The following is a 19,316-nucleotide window of genomic DNA, read 5'->3' on the forward strand; positions in this document are numbered from 1 at the left end:
GTAGATCCCGCCACGATGCTCTGCTTGCAACTGCACCAGCTTACTGCCCCACCATTCAAAATATACACGTATCCGGTTTGTGACTTTGAGTCATCCAGATCTGTGTCGAAGCTAGCATCAACGTAACCCTTTACGACAAGCTCTTCGTCACCTCCATAAACGAGAAACATTTCCTTAGTCCTTTTCAGGTACTTCAGGATATTCTTGACCGCTGTCCAGTGTTCCTTGCCGGGATTACTTTGGTACCTTCCTACCAAACTTACGGCAAGGTTTACATCAGGTCTGGTACACAGCATGGCATACATAATAGAACCTATGGCTGAGGCATAGGGGATGACACTCATCTCTTCTATATCTTTTGCCGTGGTCGGACATTGAGCTGAGCTCAATTTCACACCTTGTAACACAGGTAAGAACCCCTTCTTAGACTGATCCATATTGAACTTCTTCAATATCTTATCAAGGTATGTGCTTTGTGAAAGACCTATGAGGCATCTCGATCTATCTCTATAGATCTTGATGCCTAATATATAAGCAGCTTCTCCAAGGTCCTTCATTGAAAAACTCTTATTCAAGTAGGCTTAATGCTGTCCAAGAGTTCTATATCATTTCCCATCAAAAGTATGTCATCTACATATAATATGAGAAATGCTACAGAGCTCCCACTCACTTTCTTGTAAACGCAGGCTTCTCCATAAGTCTGTGTAAACCCAAACGCTTTGATCATCTCATCAAAGCGAATGTTCCAACTCCGAGATGCTTGCACCAGCCCATAAATCGAGCGTTGGAGCTTGCACACCTTGTTAGCATTCTTAGGATCGACAAAACCTTCCGGATGCATCATATACAATTCTTCCTTAAGGAAACCATTAAGGAATGCCGTTTTGACGTCCATTTGCCATATCTCATAATCGTAGAATGTGGCAATTGCTAACATGATTCGGACGGACTTTAGCTTCGCTGCCGGTGAGAAAGTCTCATCGTAGTCAACCCCTTGAACTTGTCGATAACCCTTAGCGACAAGCCGACCTTTATAGATGGTCACATTACCATCCGCGTCTGTCTTCTTCTTAAAGATCCATTTATTTTCTATGGCTCGCCGCTCAACAGGCAAGTCAGTCAAAGTCCATACTTCGTTTTCATACATGGATCCTATCTCGGATTTCATGGCTTCCAGCCATTTGTCGGAATCCGGGCCCGCCATCGCTTCTTCATAGTTCGAAGGTTCACCGTTGTCTAACAACATGATTTCCAAGACAGGGTTGCCGTACCACTCTGGTGCGGAACGTGTCCTTGTGGACCTTCGAATTTCAGTAGGAGCTTGATCAGAAGTATCTTGATCATCATCATTAACTTCCTCTCTAGTCGGTGCAGGCACCTCAGAAACATTTTCTTGAGCTGCGCCATTTTCTGGTTCAAGAGGTAATACTTCATCAAGTTCTACTTTCCTCCCACTTACTTCTTTCAAGAGAAACTCTTTCTCTAGAAAGGACCCATTCTTGGCAACAAAAATCTTGCCTTCGGATCTGAGGTAGAAGGTATAATCAATAGTTTCTTTAGGGTATCCTATGAAGACGCATTTTTCCGATTTGGATTCGAGCTTTTCAGGTTGAAGTTTCTTGACATAAGCATCGCATCCCCAAACTTTTAGAAACGACAGCTTAGGTTTCTTCCCAAACCATAATTCATACGGTGTTGTCTCAACGGATTTCGACGGAGCCCTATTTAAAGTGAATGCGGCAGTCTCTAAAGCATACCCCCAAAAGTATAGCGGTAAATCGGTAAGAGACATCATAGATCGCACCATATCTAATAGAGTGCGATTACGACGTTCGGACACACCATTACGCTGAGGTGTTCCAGGCGGCGTGAGCTGTGAAACTATTCCACATTTTCTTAAGTGTGTGCCAAACTCATGACTCAAGTATTCTCCTCCATGATCTGATCACAGGAACTTGATTTTCCTGTCACGTTGATTCTCAACCTCACTCTGAAATTCCTTGAACTTTTCAAAGGTCTCAGACTTGTGTTTCATTAAGTAGACATACCCATATCTACTCAAGTCATCAGTGAGGGTGAGAACATAACGATAGCCACCGCGAGCCTCAACACTCATTGGACCGCACACATCAGTATGTATGATTTCCAATAAGTTGGTTGCTCGCTCCATTGTTCCTGAGAACGGAGTCTTGGTCATTTTACCCATGAGGCATGGTTCGCACGTGTCAAATGATTCGTAATCAAGAGACTCTAAAAGTCCATCAGCATGGAGCTTCTTCATGCGTTTGACACCTATGTGACCAAGGCGGCAGTGCCACAAGTATGTGGGACTATCATTATCAATCTTACATCTTTTGGTACTCACACTATGAACATGTGTAGCATTACGCTCGAGATTCATTAAGAATAAACCATTCACCATCGGAGCATGACCATAAAACATATCTCTCATATAAATAGAACAACCATTATTCTCGGATTTAAATGAGTAGCCATCTCGAATTAAACGAGATCCTGATACAATGTTCATGCTCAAAGCTGGTACTAAATAACAATTATTGAGGTTTAAAACTAATCCCGTAGGTAAATGCAGAGGTAGCGTGCCGACGGCGATCACATCGACCTTGGAACCATTCCCGACGCACATCGTCACCTCGTCCTTCGCCAGTCTCCGCTTATTCCACAACTCCTGTTTTGAGTTACAAATGTGAGCAACTGCACCGGTATCAAATACCCAGGAGCTACTACGAGTACTGGTAAGGTACACATCAATTACATGTATATCACATATACCTTTCGTTTTGCCGGCCTTCTTGTCCGCTAAGTATTTGGGGCAGTTCCGCTTCCAGTGACCACTTTCCTTGCAATAAAAGCACTCAGTCTCGGGCTTGGGGCCATTCTTTGGCTTCTTCCCGGCAGCTTGCTTGCCGGGCGCGGCAACTCCCTTGCCGTCCTTCTTGAAGTTCTTCTTACCCTTGCCCTTTTTGAACTTAGTGGTTTTATTCACCATCAACACTTGATGTTCCTTCTTGACTTCTACCTCTGCTGATTTCAGCATTGCAAACACTTCAGGAATGGTCTTTTCCATCCCCTGCATGTTGAAGTTCATCACAAAGCTCTTGTAGCTCGGTGGAAGCGACTGAAGGATTCTGTCAATGACCGCGTCATCCGGGAGATTAACTCCCAGCTGAGTCAAGCGGTTATGCAACCCAGACATAGTGAGTATGTGCTCAAACACAGAACTGTTTTCCTCCATCTTACAGCTGAAGAACTTGTTGGAGACTTGATATCTCTCGACCCGGGCATGAGCTTGGAGAACCATTTTCAGCTCTTCGAACATCTCATATGCTCCATGTCTCTCAAAACGCTTTTGGAGCCCCGGCTCTAAGCTGTAAAGCATGCCGCACTGAACAAGGGAGTAGTCATCGGTACGTGCCTGCCAAGCGTTCATAACGTCTTGTTCTGCAGGGAGAACAGGTGCGTCACCCAGCGGTGCTTGTAGGACATAATCTTTCTTGGCAGCTATGAGGATGATCCTCAGGTTCCGGACCCAGTCCGTGTAGTTGCTGCCATCGTCTTTCAGCTTGGTTTTCTCTAGGAACGCGTTGAAGTTGAGGACTACGTTGGCCATTTGATCTACAAGACATATTGTAAATATTTTAGACTAAGTTCATGATAATTAAGTTCATCTAATCAAATTATTCAATGAACTCCCACTTAGATAGACATCCCTCCTGTAATCTAAGTATAACATGATCCGAGTTAACTAGGCTGTGTTCGATCATCACGTGAGACGGACTAGTCAACGTCGGTGAACATCTTCATGTTGATCGTATCTTCTATACGACTCATGCTCGACCTTTCGGTCTTCTGTGTTCCGAGGCCATGTCTGTACATGCTAGGCTCGTCAAGTCAATCTAAGTGTTTGCATGTGTAAATCTGTCTTACACAAGTTGTATGTGAACGTTAGAATCTATCACACCCGATCATCACGTGGTGCTTCGAAACAACGAACTGTCGCAACGGTGCACAGTTAGGGGGAACACTTTCTTGAAATTATTATGAGGGATCATCTTATTTACTACCGTCGTTCTAAGTAAACAAGATGCATAAATATGATAAACATCACATGCAATCAAATAAATAAAAGTGACATGATATGGCCAATATCACATAGCTCCTTTGATCTCCATCTTGGGGCTCCATGATCATATTGTCACCGGCATGACACCATGATCTCCATCATCATGATCTCCATCATCGTGTCTCCATGAAGTTGCTCGCCAACTATTACTTCTACTACTATGGCTAACGCGTTTAGTAATAAAGTAAAGTAATTTACATGGCGTTTCTCAATGACACGCAGGTCATACAAAAAATAAAGACAACTCCTATGGCTCCTGCCGGTTGTCATACTCATCGACATGCAAGTCGTGATTCCTATTACAATAGCATGAACATCTCATACATCACATATATATCATTCATCATTCATCACAACTTTGGCCATATCATATCACAAAGCACTTGCTGCAAAAACAAGTTAGACGTCCTCTAATTGTTGTTGCAAGTTTTACGTGGCTGAAGTAGGGTTCTAGCAAGAATGTTTTCTTACCTACGTGAAAGCCACAACGTGATTTGTCAACTTCTATTTACCCTTCATAAGGACCCTTTTCATCGAATCCGCTCCAACTAAAGTGGGAGAGACAGACACCCGCCAGCCACCTTATGCAACTAGTGCATGTTAGTCGGTGGAACAGGTCTCACATAAGCGTACGTGTAAGGTTGGTCCGGGCCGCTTCATCCCACAATACTGTTGAAGCAAGATAAGACTAGTAGCGGCAAGAAAGTTGACAACATCAATGCCCACAACCAATTGTGTTCTACTCGTGCAAGAGAACTACGCATAGACCTAGCTCATGATGCCACTGTTGGGGAACATTGCAGAAAACAAAAAAATTTCCTATGGTTTCACCAAGATCCATCTATGAGTTCATCTATCAACGAGTGATCGGATTGCATCTACGTACCTTTGTAGATCACGCGTGGAAGCGTTCAAAGAACGGGGATGAGGAAGGCGTACTCGACGTGATCCAAATCACCGGAGATCCTAGCGCCGAACGGACGGCACCTCCGCGTTCAACACACGTACGGTCAGCGTGATGTCTCCTTCTTCTTGATCCAGCAAGGGGGAAGGAGAGGTTGAGGAAGATGGCTCCAGCAGCAGCACGACGGCGTGGTGGTGGTGGTGGAGCTGCAGTACTCCGACAGGGCTTCGCTAAGCTCTACGGAGGAGGAGGAGGTGTTGGAGAGGGAGAGGGAGGCACCAAAGGCATGGGGTAAGAAGTCCTCCATCTCCCCACTATATATAGGAGGGCCGGGGGGCGCCGGCCCTAGGAGATCCAATCTCCTAGGGGGGTGCGGCCAAGGGGAGGAATCCCTCCTCCCCAAGGCACCTAGGAGGTGCCTTCCCCCTTTGGGACTCTTCCCTTCTTGAACCCTAGGCGCATGGGCCTCTTGGGGCTGGTGCCCTTGGCCCATATAGGCCAAGGCGCACCCCCTACAGCCCATGTGGCCCCCGGGGCAGGTGGCCCCACCCGGTGGACCCCCGGGACCCTTCCGGTGGTCCCGGTACAATACCGGTGACCCCGAAACTTGTCCCGATGCCCGAAATAGTACTTCCTATATATAATTCTTTACCTCCAGACCATTCCGGAACTCCTCGTGACATCCGGGATCTCATCCAGGACTCCGAATAACATTCGGGTTACTGCATATACATATCCCTACAACCCTAGCGTCACCGAACCTTAAGTGTGTAGACCCTACGGGTTCGGGAGACATGTAGACATGACCGAGATCGCTCTCCGGTCAATAACCAACAGTTGCGTTGTGATGTTTGGCACACCCAAAGCACTCCTACGGCATCCGGGAGTTACACGATCTCATGGTCTAAGGAAAGGATACTTGACATTGGAAAAACTCTAGCAAACGAACTATACGATCTTGTGCTATGTTTAGGATTGGGTATTGTCCATCACATCATTCTCCTAATAATGTGATCTCGTCATCAATGACATCCAATGTCCATAGTCAGGAAACCATGACTATCTGTTGATCAACGAGCTAGTCAACTAGAGGCTTACTAGGGACATGTTGGTGTCTATTATTCACACATGTATTACGATTTCCGGATAACACAATTATAGCATGAATAAAGACAATTATCATGAACAAGGAAATATAATAATAATGCTTTTATTATTGCCTCTAGGGCATATTTCCAACAACATGGTGGCCATATGTGAATTCAGGTTCTTGGGGAACCATTTCGCCTGCCGACGGTGCGACGCCCTTCTGATTCGGGACGAGGAGGTTGTGGCCTTCTACGGGGACAAAGACATATGTCATTGTGCCCAGGTTGTTCAGCATGAAGAAGTGGACTTGGGCCTTCTCCTTTTACATTGTTGTTTTCCACAGGCTCGGTGGTTGCCTGGTGCTGGCTCTTTGATGGCCGAAGACCTCGACGGATCCATCAAGCTCAGTTCTTCAGCTTCATCTAAGTCAATTGCAAGAAACCAGCACATTTGTGGCTAGGTTTGCAGAAAACCACCAACTCGTTAATCCGTTACAGAAAACACCGAAAAATTTGTTAAGTCGTTGCAAAAAGCATTGATCGGGTGATTTGGCCCGTTCAATCACTTTCTGACAAGTGGGGTCAGATTGTAAGGAATTGACTTAGCAAAAAATTAGCACATACACCCCTAGATCTAAAAAACAAAAGCAATCAGATCCTCCCCGGTGAAACACCAATGCCCTATCCACTACGCGCCGCCACCGCGCTGCTGCCATCCGTCGCCGCTCTGCTCCGGGCCGGGAGGATGAGGGAGGAGGAGGAGCGCAGCTGGTTTGCGCGCTTCGAAGAGGACCTGTCGGCGCCGGGCGAGCTCATGCTGCGCAGTCGCTCATCCCCTACGATCTCGCCGCTGCCTTCGACACCCCCACACACAGGGGCGGCCTGCTCAGGGGCGGCCCGCCAGGAGATGAACGGCGGCGCGTCGTCAGCCGCCGGCTCCAGCGGAAGCAACGGGGAGGAACCGGCCAGGACCCTCAAGTGGCTGCGCCTCGTGTGGACGCCGCAGCTGCACAAGCGCCGGAGTGGCCTCTAGATCGAGCTCGTCCTCCTTCGTGGATGAGGGCGACGGGAAGTCGAGCAGGTGGACTCATCTTGTCGCCTCCCCCTCCAAACCCCCCCTTGACCACATCGGAGGAAGAGGGTGCTACTCCTCTGCTTCGGCTCCTGACGCGTGCTCCATGTCGCTGACCCGACCGCCACCCTCGCTGCAGCACCGACAGTCCAACGCCTTGGAAATGCACGCACCCCAGCCGCCTCCTCGTCATCTGCTATGGCCGTGGTCGTCTCCTACGCCGACGAGGGCGTCGCCGTGTGTACTAGACGGCAAGGCCAGTGCGCCGCGGTTGTCCACACCGGGGGCCTGATTGCCTTTTCTGTAAATATCTAGGGGTGTGTGCTAATTTTTTGCCAGTTAAGCTCCTTACAATCCGGCCCCACTTACCAATCAGTGCTTTTTTGCAACGACTTAGCAAATTTTCCGGTGTTTTCTGCAACGGATTAACGAGTTGGTGATTTCCTGCAAACCTTGCCGCAAATGTGGTGGTTTTTTGCTATTGAGTCGCTTCATCTTGGTAGTTGCTTGTATGGTCTTGGTTTGTGCACTATCGTGTTTTGCACCTTGTATCGACCGCCTGATGTTGAGTCTCGCTTTACTTCTTTTTTTCCTGTTGCTTGTAAGTGGCCGATCGATGTAATCCTGGTTGTTTGATGGCTTTATTAAATCAAAGTCGGATTAGGTTCGAGTCTCCTCTCAGGTTCGGCCGATGTCTAAAACCGAAGCAAACAATGAACCAGCGAAGCAACAGCGAGCGAGTGACGAGAATGCATGAATATGGGCATGTCGTGTTGAGATGTGTTGGTGCCTGCTGTGGCGGCATTTCTCTTCATCAACTTTTCGTCATGTTGATTTGTTTCGTGTTCCTATCCTGAAGACGCGCGTCTCTTTCGTGGATGTGTCATGGCAACGACTGTTTCTTGTGGAGCTAAATGTGGTCTGTTGTAGCCGCTCCCATGGTACACATGGTGGCCATATGTGAATTCGGGTTCTTGGTGAACCATTTCGCCTGCCGACGGTGCGACGCCCTTCTGATCCGGGACGAGGAGGTTGTGGCCTTCTACGGCGACAAAGACATATGTCATTGTGCCCAGGTTGTTCATCATGAAGAAGTGGACTTGGGCCTTCTCCTTTTACATTGTTGTTTTCCACAGGCTCGGTGGTTGCCTGGTGCTGGCTCTTTGGTGGCCGAAGACCTCGACGGATCCATCAAGCTCAGTCCTTCAGCTTCATCTGAGTCAATTGCAAGAAACCAGCACATTTGTGGCTAAGTTTGCAGAAAACCACCAACTCGTTAATCCGTTGCAGAAAACACCAAAAAATTTGTTAAGTCGTTGCAAAAAGCACTGATCGGGTGATTTGGCCCGTTCAATCACTTTCTGACAAGTGGGGCCGGATTGTAAGGAATTGACTCAGCAAAAAATTAGCACATACACCCCTAGATCTAAAAAACAAAAGCAATCAGATCCTCCCCGGTGGAACACCAATGCCCTATCCACTACGCGCCGCCGCCGGCTGCTGCCATCCGCCGCCGCTCTGCTCCGGGCCGGGAGGATGAGGGAGGAGGAGGAGCGCAGCTGGTTTGCGCGCTTCGAAGAGGACCTGTCGGCGTCGGGCGAGCTCATGCTGCGCAGTTGCACATCCCCTGCGATCTCGCCGCTGCCTTCGACACACCCACACACAGGGGCGGCCCGCTCAGGGGCGGCCCGCCAGGAGATGAACGGCGGCGCGTCGTCAGCCGCCGGCTCCAGCGGAAGCAACGGGGAGGAGCCGGCCAGGACCCTCAAGTGGCTGCGCCTCGTGTGGACGCTGCAGCTGCACAAGCGCCGGAGTGGCCTCTAGATCGAGCTCGTCCTCCTTCGTGGATGAGGGCGACGGGAAGTCGAGCAGGTGGACTCATCTTGTCGCCTCCCCCTCCAAACCCCCCCTTGACCACATCGGAGGAAGAGGGTGCTGCTCCTCTGCTTCGGCTCCTGGCGCGTGCTCCATGTCGCTGACCCGACCGCCACCCTCGCTACAGCACCGGCAGGCCAACGCCTCGGAAATGCGCGCACCCCAGCCGCCTCCTCGTCATCTGCTACGGCCGTGGTCGTCTCCTACACCGACGAGGGCGTCGCCGTGCGTACTAGACGGCAAGGCCAGTGGGCCTGATTGCCTTTTCTGTAAATATCTAGGGGTGTGTGCTAATTTTTTGCCAGTTAAGCTCCTTACAATCCGGCCCCACTTACCAAGCAGTGCCTTTTTGCAACGACTTAGCAAATTTTCTGGTGTTTTCTGCAACGGATTAACGAGTCGGTGGTTTCCTGCAAACCTAGCCGCAAATGTGGTGGTTTTTTGCTATTGAGTCGCTTCATCTTGGTAGTTGCTTGTATGGTCTTGGTTTGTGCACTATCGTGTTTTGCACCTTGTATCGACCGCCTGATGTTGAGTCTTGCTTTACTTCTTTTTTTCCTGTTGCTTGTAAGTGGCCGATCGATGTAATCCTGGCCGATTGATGGCTTTGTTAAATCAAAGTCTGATTAGGTTCAAGTCTCTTCTCGGGTTCGGCCGATGTCTTTTCTCTAAAAGTAAAACCGAAGCAAACAATGAACCAGCGAAGCAACAGCGAGCGAGTGACGAGAATGCATGAATATGGGCATGTCGTGTTGAGATGTGTTGGTGCCTGCTGTGGCGGCATTTCTCTTCATCAACTTTTCGTCATGTTGATTTGTTTCGTGTTCCTATCCTGAAGACGCGCGTCTCTTTCGTGGATGTGTCATGGCAACGACTGTTTCTTGTGGAGCTAAATGTGGTCTGTTGTAGCCGCTCCCATGGTACACATGGTGGCCATATGTGAATTCGGGTTCTTGGTGAACCATTTCGCCTGCCGACGGTGCGACGCCCTTCTGATCCGGGACGAGGAGGTTGTGGCCTTCTACGGCGACAAAGACATATGTCATTGTGCCCAGGTTGTTCATCATGAAGAAGTGGACTTGGGCCTTCTCCTTTTACATTGTTGTTTTCCACAGGCTCGGTGGTTGCCTGGTGCTGGCTCTTTGGTGGCCGAAGACCTCGACGGATCCATCAAGCTCAGTCCTTCAGCTTCATCTGAGTCAATTGCAAGAAACCAGCACATTTGTGGCTAAGTTTGCAGAAAACCACCAACTCGTTAATCCGTTGCAGAAAACACCAAAAAATTTGTTAAGTCGTTGCAAAAAGCACTGATCGGGTGATTTGGCCCGTTCAATCACTTTCTGACAAGTGGGGCCGGATTGTAAGGAATTGACTCAGCAAAAAATTAGCACATACACCCCTAGATCTAAAAAACAAAAGCAATCAGATCCTCCCCGGTGGAACACCAATGCCCTATCCACTACGCGCCGCCGCCGGCTGCTGCCATCCGCCGCCGCTCTGCTCCGGGCCGGGAGGATGAGGGAGGAGGAGGAGCGCAGCTGGTTTGCGCGCTTCGAAGAGGACCTGTCGGCGTCGGGCGAGCTCATGCTGCGCAGTTGCACATCCCCTGCGATCTCGCCGCTGCCTTCGACACACCCACACACAGGGGCGGCCCGCTCAGGGGCGGCCCGCCAGGAGATGAACGGCGGCGCGTCGTCAGCCGCCGGCTCCAGCGGAAGCAACGGGGAGGAGCCGGCCAGGACCCTCAAGTGGCTGCGCCTCGTGTGGACGCTGCAGCTGCACAAGCGCCGGAGTGGCCTCTAGATCGAGCTCGTCCTCCTTCGTGGATGAGGGCGACGGGAAGTCGAGCAGGTGGACTCATCTTGTCGCCTCCCCCTCCAAACCCCCCCTTGACCACATCGGAGGAAGAGGGTGCTGCTCCTCTGCTTCGGCTCCTGGCGCGTGCTCCATGTCGCTGACCCGACCGCCACCCTCGCTACAGCACCGGCAGGCCAACGCCTCGGAAATGCGCGCACCCCAGCCGCCTCCTCGTCATCTGCTACGGCCGTGGTCGTCTCCTACACCGACGAGGGCGTCGCCGTGCGTACTAGACGGCAAGGCCAGTGGGCCTGATTGCCTTTTCTGTAAATATCTAGGGGTGTGTGCTAATTTTTTGCCAGTTAAGCTCCTTACAATCCGGCCCCACTTACCAAGCAGTGCCTTTTTGCAACGACTTAGCAAATTTTCTGGTGTTTTCTGCAACGGATTAACGAGTCGGTGGTTTCCTGCAAACCTAGCCGCAAATGTGGTGGTTTTTTGCTATTGAGTCGCTTCATCTTGGTAGTTGCTTGTATGGTCTTGGTTTGTGCACTATCGTGTTTTGCACCTTGTATCGACCGCCTGATGTTGAGTCTTGCTTTACTTCTTTTTTTCCTGTTGCTTGTAAGTGGCCGATCGATGTAATCCTGGCCGATTGATGGCTTTGTTAAATCAAAGTCTGATTAGGTTCAAGTCTCTTCTCGGGTTCGGCCGATGTCTTTTCTCTAAAAGTAAAACCGAAGCAAACAATGAACCAGCGAAGCAACAGCGAGCGAGTGACGAGAATGCATGAATATGGGCTGGGCGAGTACTGCAGCGCGGAGGAAATCCTTCAGTCAAGACCTGCTTCCATCTCGTGTTGAGCGAGATATATTTCTCGCGCGGTTCCCACTTCCCCCGCGGCCTCTACAGTTCAGTTGGGGTCCTTCGTTCCCACGTCCGATTCACAGAGGACAAATTAACCGCTACCTCTTCCGATACAGACGGCCGGTGGTTAACTCCACGCCGTAGTACGTGGCTGGCGACGCCATTGATTGCCCCAGCGTCGCCGCTCTCCATTTGCTTTTCCCCGGCCGGCCGGCCGGCCGATAGAGATCCAAAAAGTTGCGGTTGTTCGACCCACCAGCCATAGATCGGTCGCTCGGAAAGTTGCCCAATTTATTCCGGTGGCACGTACACGCGCGCGGTGCGTACGTGCGTGTCGCATCTCGGTTGGTTCCGTTCCTCTATTAATCGCGCGCGGCGTTTCCTGGCGATCCTCGACCGAGCAGAGCAATGGCGTGCTGCGCGGCGGTGGTGGCGGTGGTGCTGGCGGCCGCGGTGGCGGGGGCGCCGGTGGAGGGGCTCGGGGTGAACTGGGGCACCATGGCCACGCGCCGGCTGCCGCCCAAGGTGATGGCCCAGCTGCTCAAGGACAACGGGTTCAAGAAGGTGAAGATCTTCGACGCCGACGAGACCACCATGATGGGGCTCGCCGGGACCGGCATCGAGACCATGATCGCCGTGCCCAACGACATGCTCGCCGCCGTGGCCGCCGACTACCGCCGGGCCAAGGAATGGGTCAAGGTGAACGTCACCAAGTACGACTACCACGGGGGCGTCAACATCAAGTACGTGCGGGGCTTGCAGTTACTTACTTCGTCATTTTCGTCCGTCTTTCTCGCAACTGATCTGATGTACTGGTTGTTGATCCATCCGTCAGATTCGTGGCGATCGGGAACGAGCCGTTCCTCACGGCGTACAACGGCACCTACGACAACGTCACCGTGCCGGCGCTCAAGAACATCCAGCGCGCGCTCGACGAGGCCGGTCACGGGGCGGCCATCAAGGCCACGGTCCCGGTGAACGCCGACGTCTACGACTCTCCGGCCAGCAACCCCGTCCCGTCGGCGGGGAAGTTCCGGGACGACGTCGCCGCCGTCATCACCGACATGGTCGGCTTCCTCAACCACAGCGGCGCGCCCTTCAGCGTCAACATCTACCCGTTCCTCAGCCTCTACGGCAACGACAACTTCCCCATCGACTACGCCTTCTTCGACGGCGCGCCTCCCACGCCCGTCATCGACAACGGCATCAACTACACCAACGTGTTCGACGCCAACTTCGACACGCTCGTCTCCGCGCTCGACAAGATCGGCTTCGGGAGCCTGCCGGTGGTGATCGGCGAGGTCGGCTGGCCGACGGACGGCGACAAGCACGCCACCGTGCCCTACGCGGAGAGGTTCTACACCGGGCTGCTCAAGCGGCTGGCGGCGCGGCAGGGCACGCCCCTACGCCCGCACGCCCGCATCGAGGTCTACCTCTTCGGGCTCATGGACGAGGACGCCAAGAGCGTCGCCCCGGGCAACTTCGAGCGGCACTGGGGCATCTTCACGTTCGACGGCCGCCCAAAGTTCCCGCTGGACCTCCGTGGCAACGGGCGGCCGGTCATGCCGGCGGGGGCTAGGGGCGTGCAGTACCTGCCGCGGCGGTGGTGCGTGCTGAGCCCCAACGCCACCAACACGACGGCGGTCGCGGAGAACGTGGCCTACGCGTGCTCGCGCGCCGACTGCACGCCCCTCGGCTACGCCTGCAGCTGCGGCGCGCTGGACGCCGCCGGGAACGCCTCCTACGCGTTCAACGCCTACTACCAGGCGCAGGGGCAGGTGCCATTGGCGTGCGACTTCCAGGGCCTCGCCCTCGTCACCGACAAGGACGTGTCACGGCCACCCTGCAACTTCACCGTACAGGTAGTCGCCGAGTCGCGCGCCACGGCGGTCACCACCAACACAACCGCCGCCGAGTCTATGGCCCCCGACGCAGCCGCGGCGCGGCTCACCGCCGCCGTGATGGCTTTGTTACTTGTGCTCGTCTCGGCATAAGGGCAAGGAATAAGTGTTCGTAGGCCTGTAGATATATATATGTGGCAGTCTGGAAAATGATGTACGAATCTCTTTTCTTATTTTTGAAACTAAACTAAACTAGCAGGGTTGCGAGGGCATCATCTGTAAACTCTTCGGAGTAATTCAGAAATATATTTTTGATTTTTAAGATGAGAGAATGAGAATCATCTGCATGCTCGGCTTGTCTTTCCACGCACGCAAGGCATTATGACCACGCCGACAACCCTAACACCTCCCGAGTCGGAATGGGCAGGCGCTGGATGCATGCAGCCGAGCATGCCATCGTTCTTCGAAGAATGGCGTGGAGCAGTTGTGGCCACCTGCACCGGAGTGCCGAGGAGGAAGATGCCAGTATTTTGTTCGCTACACCGTAGAAGCATGATAGGTGCCACATATCTTTACCCGGTTCTTTCACAACTGAATCTATATGATACTGAGAAAAGCTCTTTATTTCAAGATCAACATCATCCTTCTAGTACATGCATAAACCTCCATTACGTCCGCTACTCGCAACACCAAAACTACCAGTAAACCCTAAACTACCATCCAAGCCTTCCACCCGGTACTTTGCAATTTGTGTTTCAACAATACAGAGTACCATCGGCGCACACGCCTCCACGAGATCGCGGAGCTCACGAACCGTCGCGGGATTGCCAATTCCGCGGCAGTTTCAGCAAAGGGTCCTCATTGGGCTCGGCGGTCCTCCTCAATGGAGGCCGCTTGAGTTGTCACATCCAAGTCTTCAACCATAGTCTCTCCCTCCCGCCTTCTCCTCTTCACCACCGGATCTTCCTCTGGGGTAGATATTGCCGTCCCTGAACTATTGTTCACCGCCCCATTCTCCAAAAACAAAATTGTGCCAGCCACTTTCCTCGCCAAATTTGGTAAAGCTTGCCCACCAACGTTGTCAGTGCTATCCACTGACACAAGCCGTTTACGAGCAGTTCTGTTGGTTTCCAGCAGGTACTGACCATCGGGTATGAAATCTGAGTCAGCTCCATTTTGTGCCACCAGCTACCCCATCTTTCCCTCCGACCGGACCTCCTCTTCCTTGCCTCCCCCTAGTACCTCTTCCACCTATTCTACTACCTCTACCTCCTCCTTCCATGCTTCCCCTCCCAACATCTGCAAACCTGGACGTCTCGTTACTCCACAGAAGACACTCCCCCCCATTCACACGATCCAGGATCATGTATGCCATCACAACACTCCTCCACTATGTGCCCCATCAGGCCACAAAAGTAATAAAAATCAGGCAACTTGTCATAAAACACCGGATACCTTTTGCTCCCCTTGAGTGTTATTGGCACAAACCAGACCAGAGGTTTATTAACATCCACATAGACTCTGACCCTCAAGGTGCTTGCCGGATTAATTTTTTTCCTTCATTGACAATGACGATGAACGGTGGCTCACCCACCTTTGCTGCCACCTTCTCTGCCAGCTTCTTCTTCGTTGTTAAATCATCCGGCAGCCCCTTCACCCTTGCCCAAAGCGGTATCTTGTTCAACTTGTACTCACACACATCAGTAAAACCATCATGCTCTTGTATGATAACAGGTGCAGAATTGCGGAAGATCCACGGACCACCCCCCATGATCCTCTTCCAATCACCAAGACAATGACACTGCACCAGGAAAAGCTTTGGGCCTTTAATATTGAAATTCACACCTTGTGCTGATGCCCACGCGTTCCTCATCTGTCACAAGAGGTCAGTGTGACTAAACGGCTTCGTTGTATGCACACAGAAGAGCCCTAGCCAGCAGACTCCCTTGATCAGTTCATCGACTTCGCCGGAGGGAAGAAAGAACCAGCCGCGCAGCGAGGAGGGGGTGCTTGCCGGAGAGGCTACCCAGGGTGGGGGTGGTGGTCGCCGGCGGTGGTGGGGCGCGGTGGCGTGGGGATTCGCCGGAGAAAAAGCTCGACATGGGAGGCCTAGAGGGATGGCCGGGGCGGCGGAGGACCGACGGTGGGGAGTGGTTTCGGGGAGGGCGGGGAGAAGAGGCGGTGCAGGCGGCGGTTGGCCGACGGTTCGACCGGCGGTGGCTGGCGGCTCAAAGAGATGGAGGTTAAAGAAGCACTGTGGGCCTTTGATTTTGCATCCAATGGCTAATAAATCGACTGACCACAAATGAAAAAGTTAGTTGACTGATTTCTAGCCATTTCCATATACAACCAAGGAACGAGCGCGGAAATTAGTATTACTACTAACAAAATCACGTACTCCATCCATCCGGAAATACTTGTCATTAAAATGAATAAAAGAGAATGTATTTAGATGTAAATAAGACTGGAGGGGGTACCAGATATGCACATGAGTACATACGTACGGCGGGCACGGAGCTGGCCACCGGCAACGCGTTGACGACGCGCAGAAGAGTCGTGAACCGACGGCAGTGGCGGCGGCGGCGGCGCCATCCCGCGACGACTTCCACGCCGGGCTGGACGCCACCATTATTCTTTCGTCTTTCCCATCCAATGTGCGTGCCAATTCTGCACCACACACCAATCGCTTGTATAAAAGCACGCTCCGTCGAACGTTCTTGCACCACAGTGCTCCCATACCACATCACAATATTCACAAATCGGTAAGACACAGCCCATGATGATGCACCGTGCTACGATCATCGCGCTGATCTGCTGCCTCGTGGCAGCCGGCGGAGCGCGCGCGCAGCCGTTCGACTACCCGGCGGCGAGGCTGGCCACGACCTGGGCCAACACGGACGCCGCCCTGCCGCACCACGTCGTCTACACCGACGGCTCCGTGGCGCGCGCGGCCCTGCTGCGGCTCAACCCGGCGGGCCTCGGCCCCTCCTACGCCTTCGGCTTCTTCTGCACCGCCAGCCGCCCCCGTGGCGACGGCGCCGCGGCCCCGTGCACGGAATTCCTGCTCGGCGTCGCCGTCGTGTACTGTAACAGCGGCGCGGGTATCACGTTCGTCACGGCCGGCGTCCCGCAGGTCGTCTGGTCGGCCAACCGCGGCATCCCGGTCCGGGAGGGCGCCACCACGGAGCTCACGCCGGAGGGCGACCTGGTTCTGAGGTCGGGTTCCGGCGGAGCCGTCTTGTGGTCCACCGGCACCAAGGGCCGGTCCGTCGCCGGGGCGCGCATCGGCAGCGACGGAAACCTGGTGCTATTCGACGGGCGCAACGCCACGGTGTGGCAGTCGTTCGACCACCCCACCAATGCGCTCCTCGTCGGGCAGTCGCTGAAGCACGGCGCTCGGCTCACCGCCAACGTGTCGGCCGCGGACTGGCGCGATGGTCGGCTCTACCTCGCCGTCGGCGATGACGGCCTGAGCGCCTACGTCAACGCCGCGCCGCCTCAGCGCTACTACCAGCTCGGCCTCAGCGAGACCTCACCCGGCGCCTACGCAACGTACACCAATGGCAGCCTCACGGTGTCCGCCCGGCCCGGAGCCCCGCCTCTGGCAGCCATGGAGCTGCCCACCGTCGGCGCCGGCACGGTGCAGTACATGCGGCTGGAGCACGACGGCCACCTCCGGATCTACGAGTGGCGCTCGGGCTGGGCGCCGGTGTTCGACGTGCTGCGCCTCTTCCCGGATGGCGGCTGCGCTGCGGCGCGTACGGTGTGTGCACGGACGACACGCAGTGCAGCTGCCCCGACGCGGTGAACTTCCGGCCGGTGGACTTCCGGAGGCCCAACCGCGGCTGCGTCCCGACCACGCCGCCTCCAACGTCGTGCCGCCCGTCGCGGCGGCCACGCACGCAGCACCGGCTGGTGTCGCTGCCGGGCACGGCCTACTTCAACGACCACGGCACGAGCATGCGCGCCGTGGAGAGGGTAAGCGAGGAGGCGTGCAAGAAGGCGTGCCTGGACGACTGCGCCTGCGCGGCGGCGCAGTTCTACTACGGCCTGGACGCCGGCGACGGGTCATGCTACCTGCAGTCGAAGGTGTTCTCGATGCAGACGGTGAGCCGGACGTGGTGCACTACAACTCCACCATGCATATCAAGGCGCAGGTCAAAGCCTGCCAGGAACTGATGACTCCTGAACACTACACGCACATAATACAGTAGCATATGGCATTGTCCTTGAAAATATGACACGAATAAAGTTCTGGGACATGTATATGTACAAATTCCAATATCGAAAAAATGGCACGAATCATCTCTCCATTCTCTCTACATTGAGTACTTCATGACAAAAGCATGGCGACTTCACGTGTGATTAGCTTGTGCCAAAGCGAAATAATCTCTACAGTTTTGCTAAGTTTCGATCGACCGAGACTTTGTTAAGCCTCAGTCGATGCTATATCCGTGAGGTCTTACATTGAGATCCGTGTAAAATTTTCTTTTCAGTTTTTTTTCTTTTTTACATGTTATATCACATGATTGAGACTTGGTTAAATCTCAGTCGACTGAGACCTAGCCACACCCCATACAGAATCAACAATAAGAAAATATCTTCATTTAGCAATTAACCATGACATTTCTCTATGGCTCCTATGCATATAGAAACGGAGCTTCATAGAACCACGCTCACATTGAAACTAAAAAAGAAACATAACTGGCCATGGAAATGAATACAATGAAAAAAAGTATTGGTTTTTTCCATTCATTTTTATTACATTTTTGTTTCTTTATTTTCCATCACTTTTTTCTCTGTTTATTTATTGTCTTTTCTTTTCATATGTGAACATAGCCTTTTGAATATGCCAACATTATTTTTCAATACATGAATATTTTCTCACTTCTAAAAATATTTTACACATATATACAGAACATTTTCCCAACATACACAACAGACACCTTTTTTGTGTTTGAACATTTTTTCATATTACACGACAATTTGAATTTGGAAATACCAAGTTAAGGTAGCAATGTTTTTTTCCCAGCAATTAAGGTAACTTGTGTTAAACCTGATCATTCCCACACCAGCCCAAATTTCGGGCCGGCCTTGACAAGTCTGATATGCAAATCCCAGGCCTGGTCTAGAGGCCCCTCCCTTCCATCCAAAGTTCTACCAAGTTTAAAAGTTCCCTTAAAGAACAAATAAAATGATATAAAAACAGGGGGTGGGGATCAAAATAATGAAGTTTCTAAGAAGGAATGAATAAGTGGCATTTGTATTACATTTTAAGTAGAAATAAAATGAAATGAAAGTTGAAACAAAATAAAAGTAATGTAGTTTTAAGAGAAAGAATGAATTAGTGGCACCGATTGCCCTTCAAGATGATAATAAATAAAACATAATGGCAAAGTTTTGACATAATTTACAAAAAAAAATGCTCTTTTATAAAATGCAGGCATAAACATGTAATAGTGGAATTTTCGTATAAAAAACTTTCCTAAGGTAGTGACATTCGTATTACACTTAAAGAAGAAAAAAATAAAATAAAAACTAAACATAATCAAAATAATGATATTTTGTAAGGATTCATGAATTTTCAGAATTGGTATTTTCATTTAAATAAGAGATAAAAGAAAAAAATATTGAAACAAATAGCGCAATTTTTTTACGCAATTTACACATAAATTGCATCTTATTGTGATATGCAATAATAAGCATATAGTTGTGAAATTTCGTAAAA

General features: G+C 51.6%; 1 protein-coding gene and 1 pseudogene across 1 annotated transcript; both read left to right on the forward strand.

Moving 5' to 3' along the window:
• Positions 1-11,729: 11,729 nt before the first annotated feature.
• LOC123059468 (glucan endo-1,3-beta-glucosidase 8) lies at positions 11,730-13,912 on the forward strand. Its single transcript, XM_044482037.1, has 2 exons — positions 11,730-12,490; positions 12,583-13,912. Exons 1-2 carry the CDS (start codon positions 12,156-12,158, stop codon positions 13,739-13,741), a joined length of 1,494 nt encoding a protein of 497 aa, XP_044337972.1. The 5' UTR covers positions 11,730-12,155; the 3' UTR covers positions 13,742-13,912.
• Positions 13,913-16,330: 2,418 nt separating this feature from the next.
• On the forward strand, positions 16,331-17,881 carry LOC123059469 (G-type lectin S-receptor-like serine/threonine-protein kinase At5g35370; annotated as a pseudogene).
• Positions 17,882-19,316: the final 1,435 nt, after the last annotated feature.

Source organism: Triticum aestivum, chromosome 3A (genome assembly GCF_018294505.1).
Source record: "Triticum aestivum cultivar Chinese Spring chromosome 3A, IWGSC CS RefSeq v2.1, whole genome shotgun sequence".
NCBI classification, from domain to species: domain Eukaryota; kingdom Viridiplantae; phylum Streptophyta; class Magnoliopsida; order Poales; family Poaceae; genus Triticum; species Triticum aestivum.

What these genes read in the sequence shown, in the direction of transcription:
- LOC123059468 (XM_044482037.1), top strand. Translation starts at nt 12,156, where the DNA reads ATGGCGTGCTGCGCGGCGGTGGTGGCGGTGGTGCTGGCGGCCGCGGTG. An exon ending in CACGGGGGCGTCAACATCAA is followed by an intron (nt 12,491 to 12,582) that starts GTACGTGCGGGG and finishes TCCATCCGTCAG; the next exon opens with ATTCGTGGCGATCGGGAACG.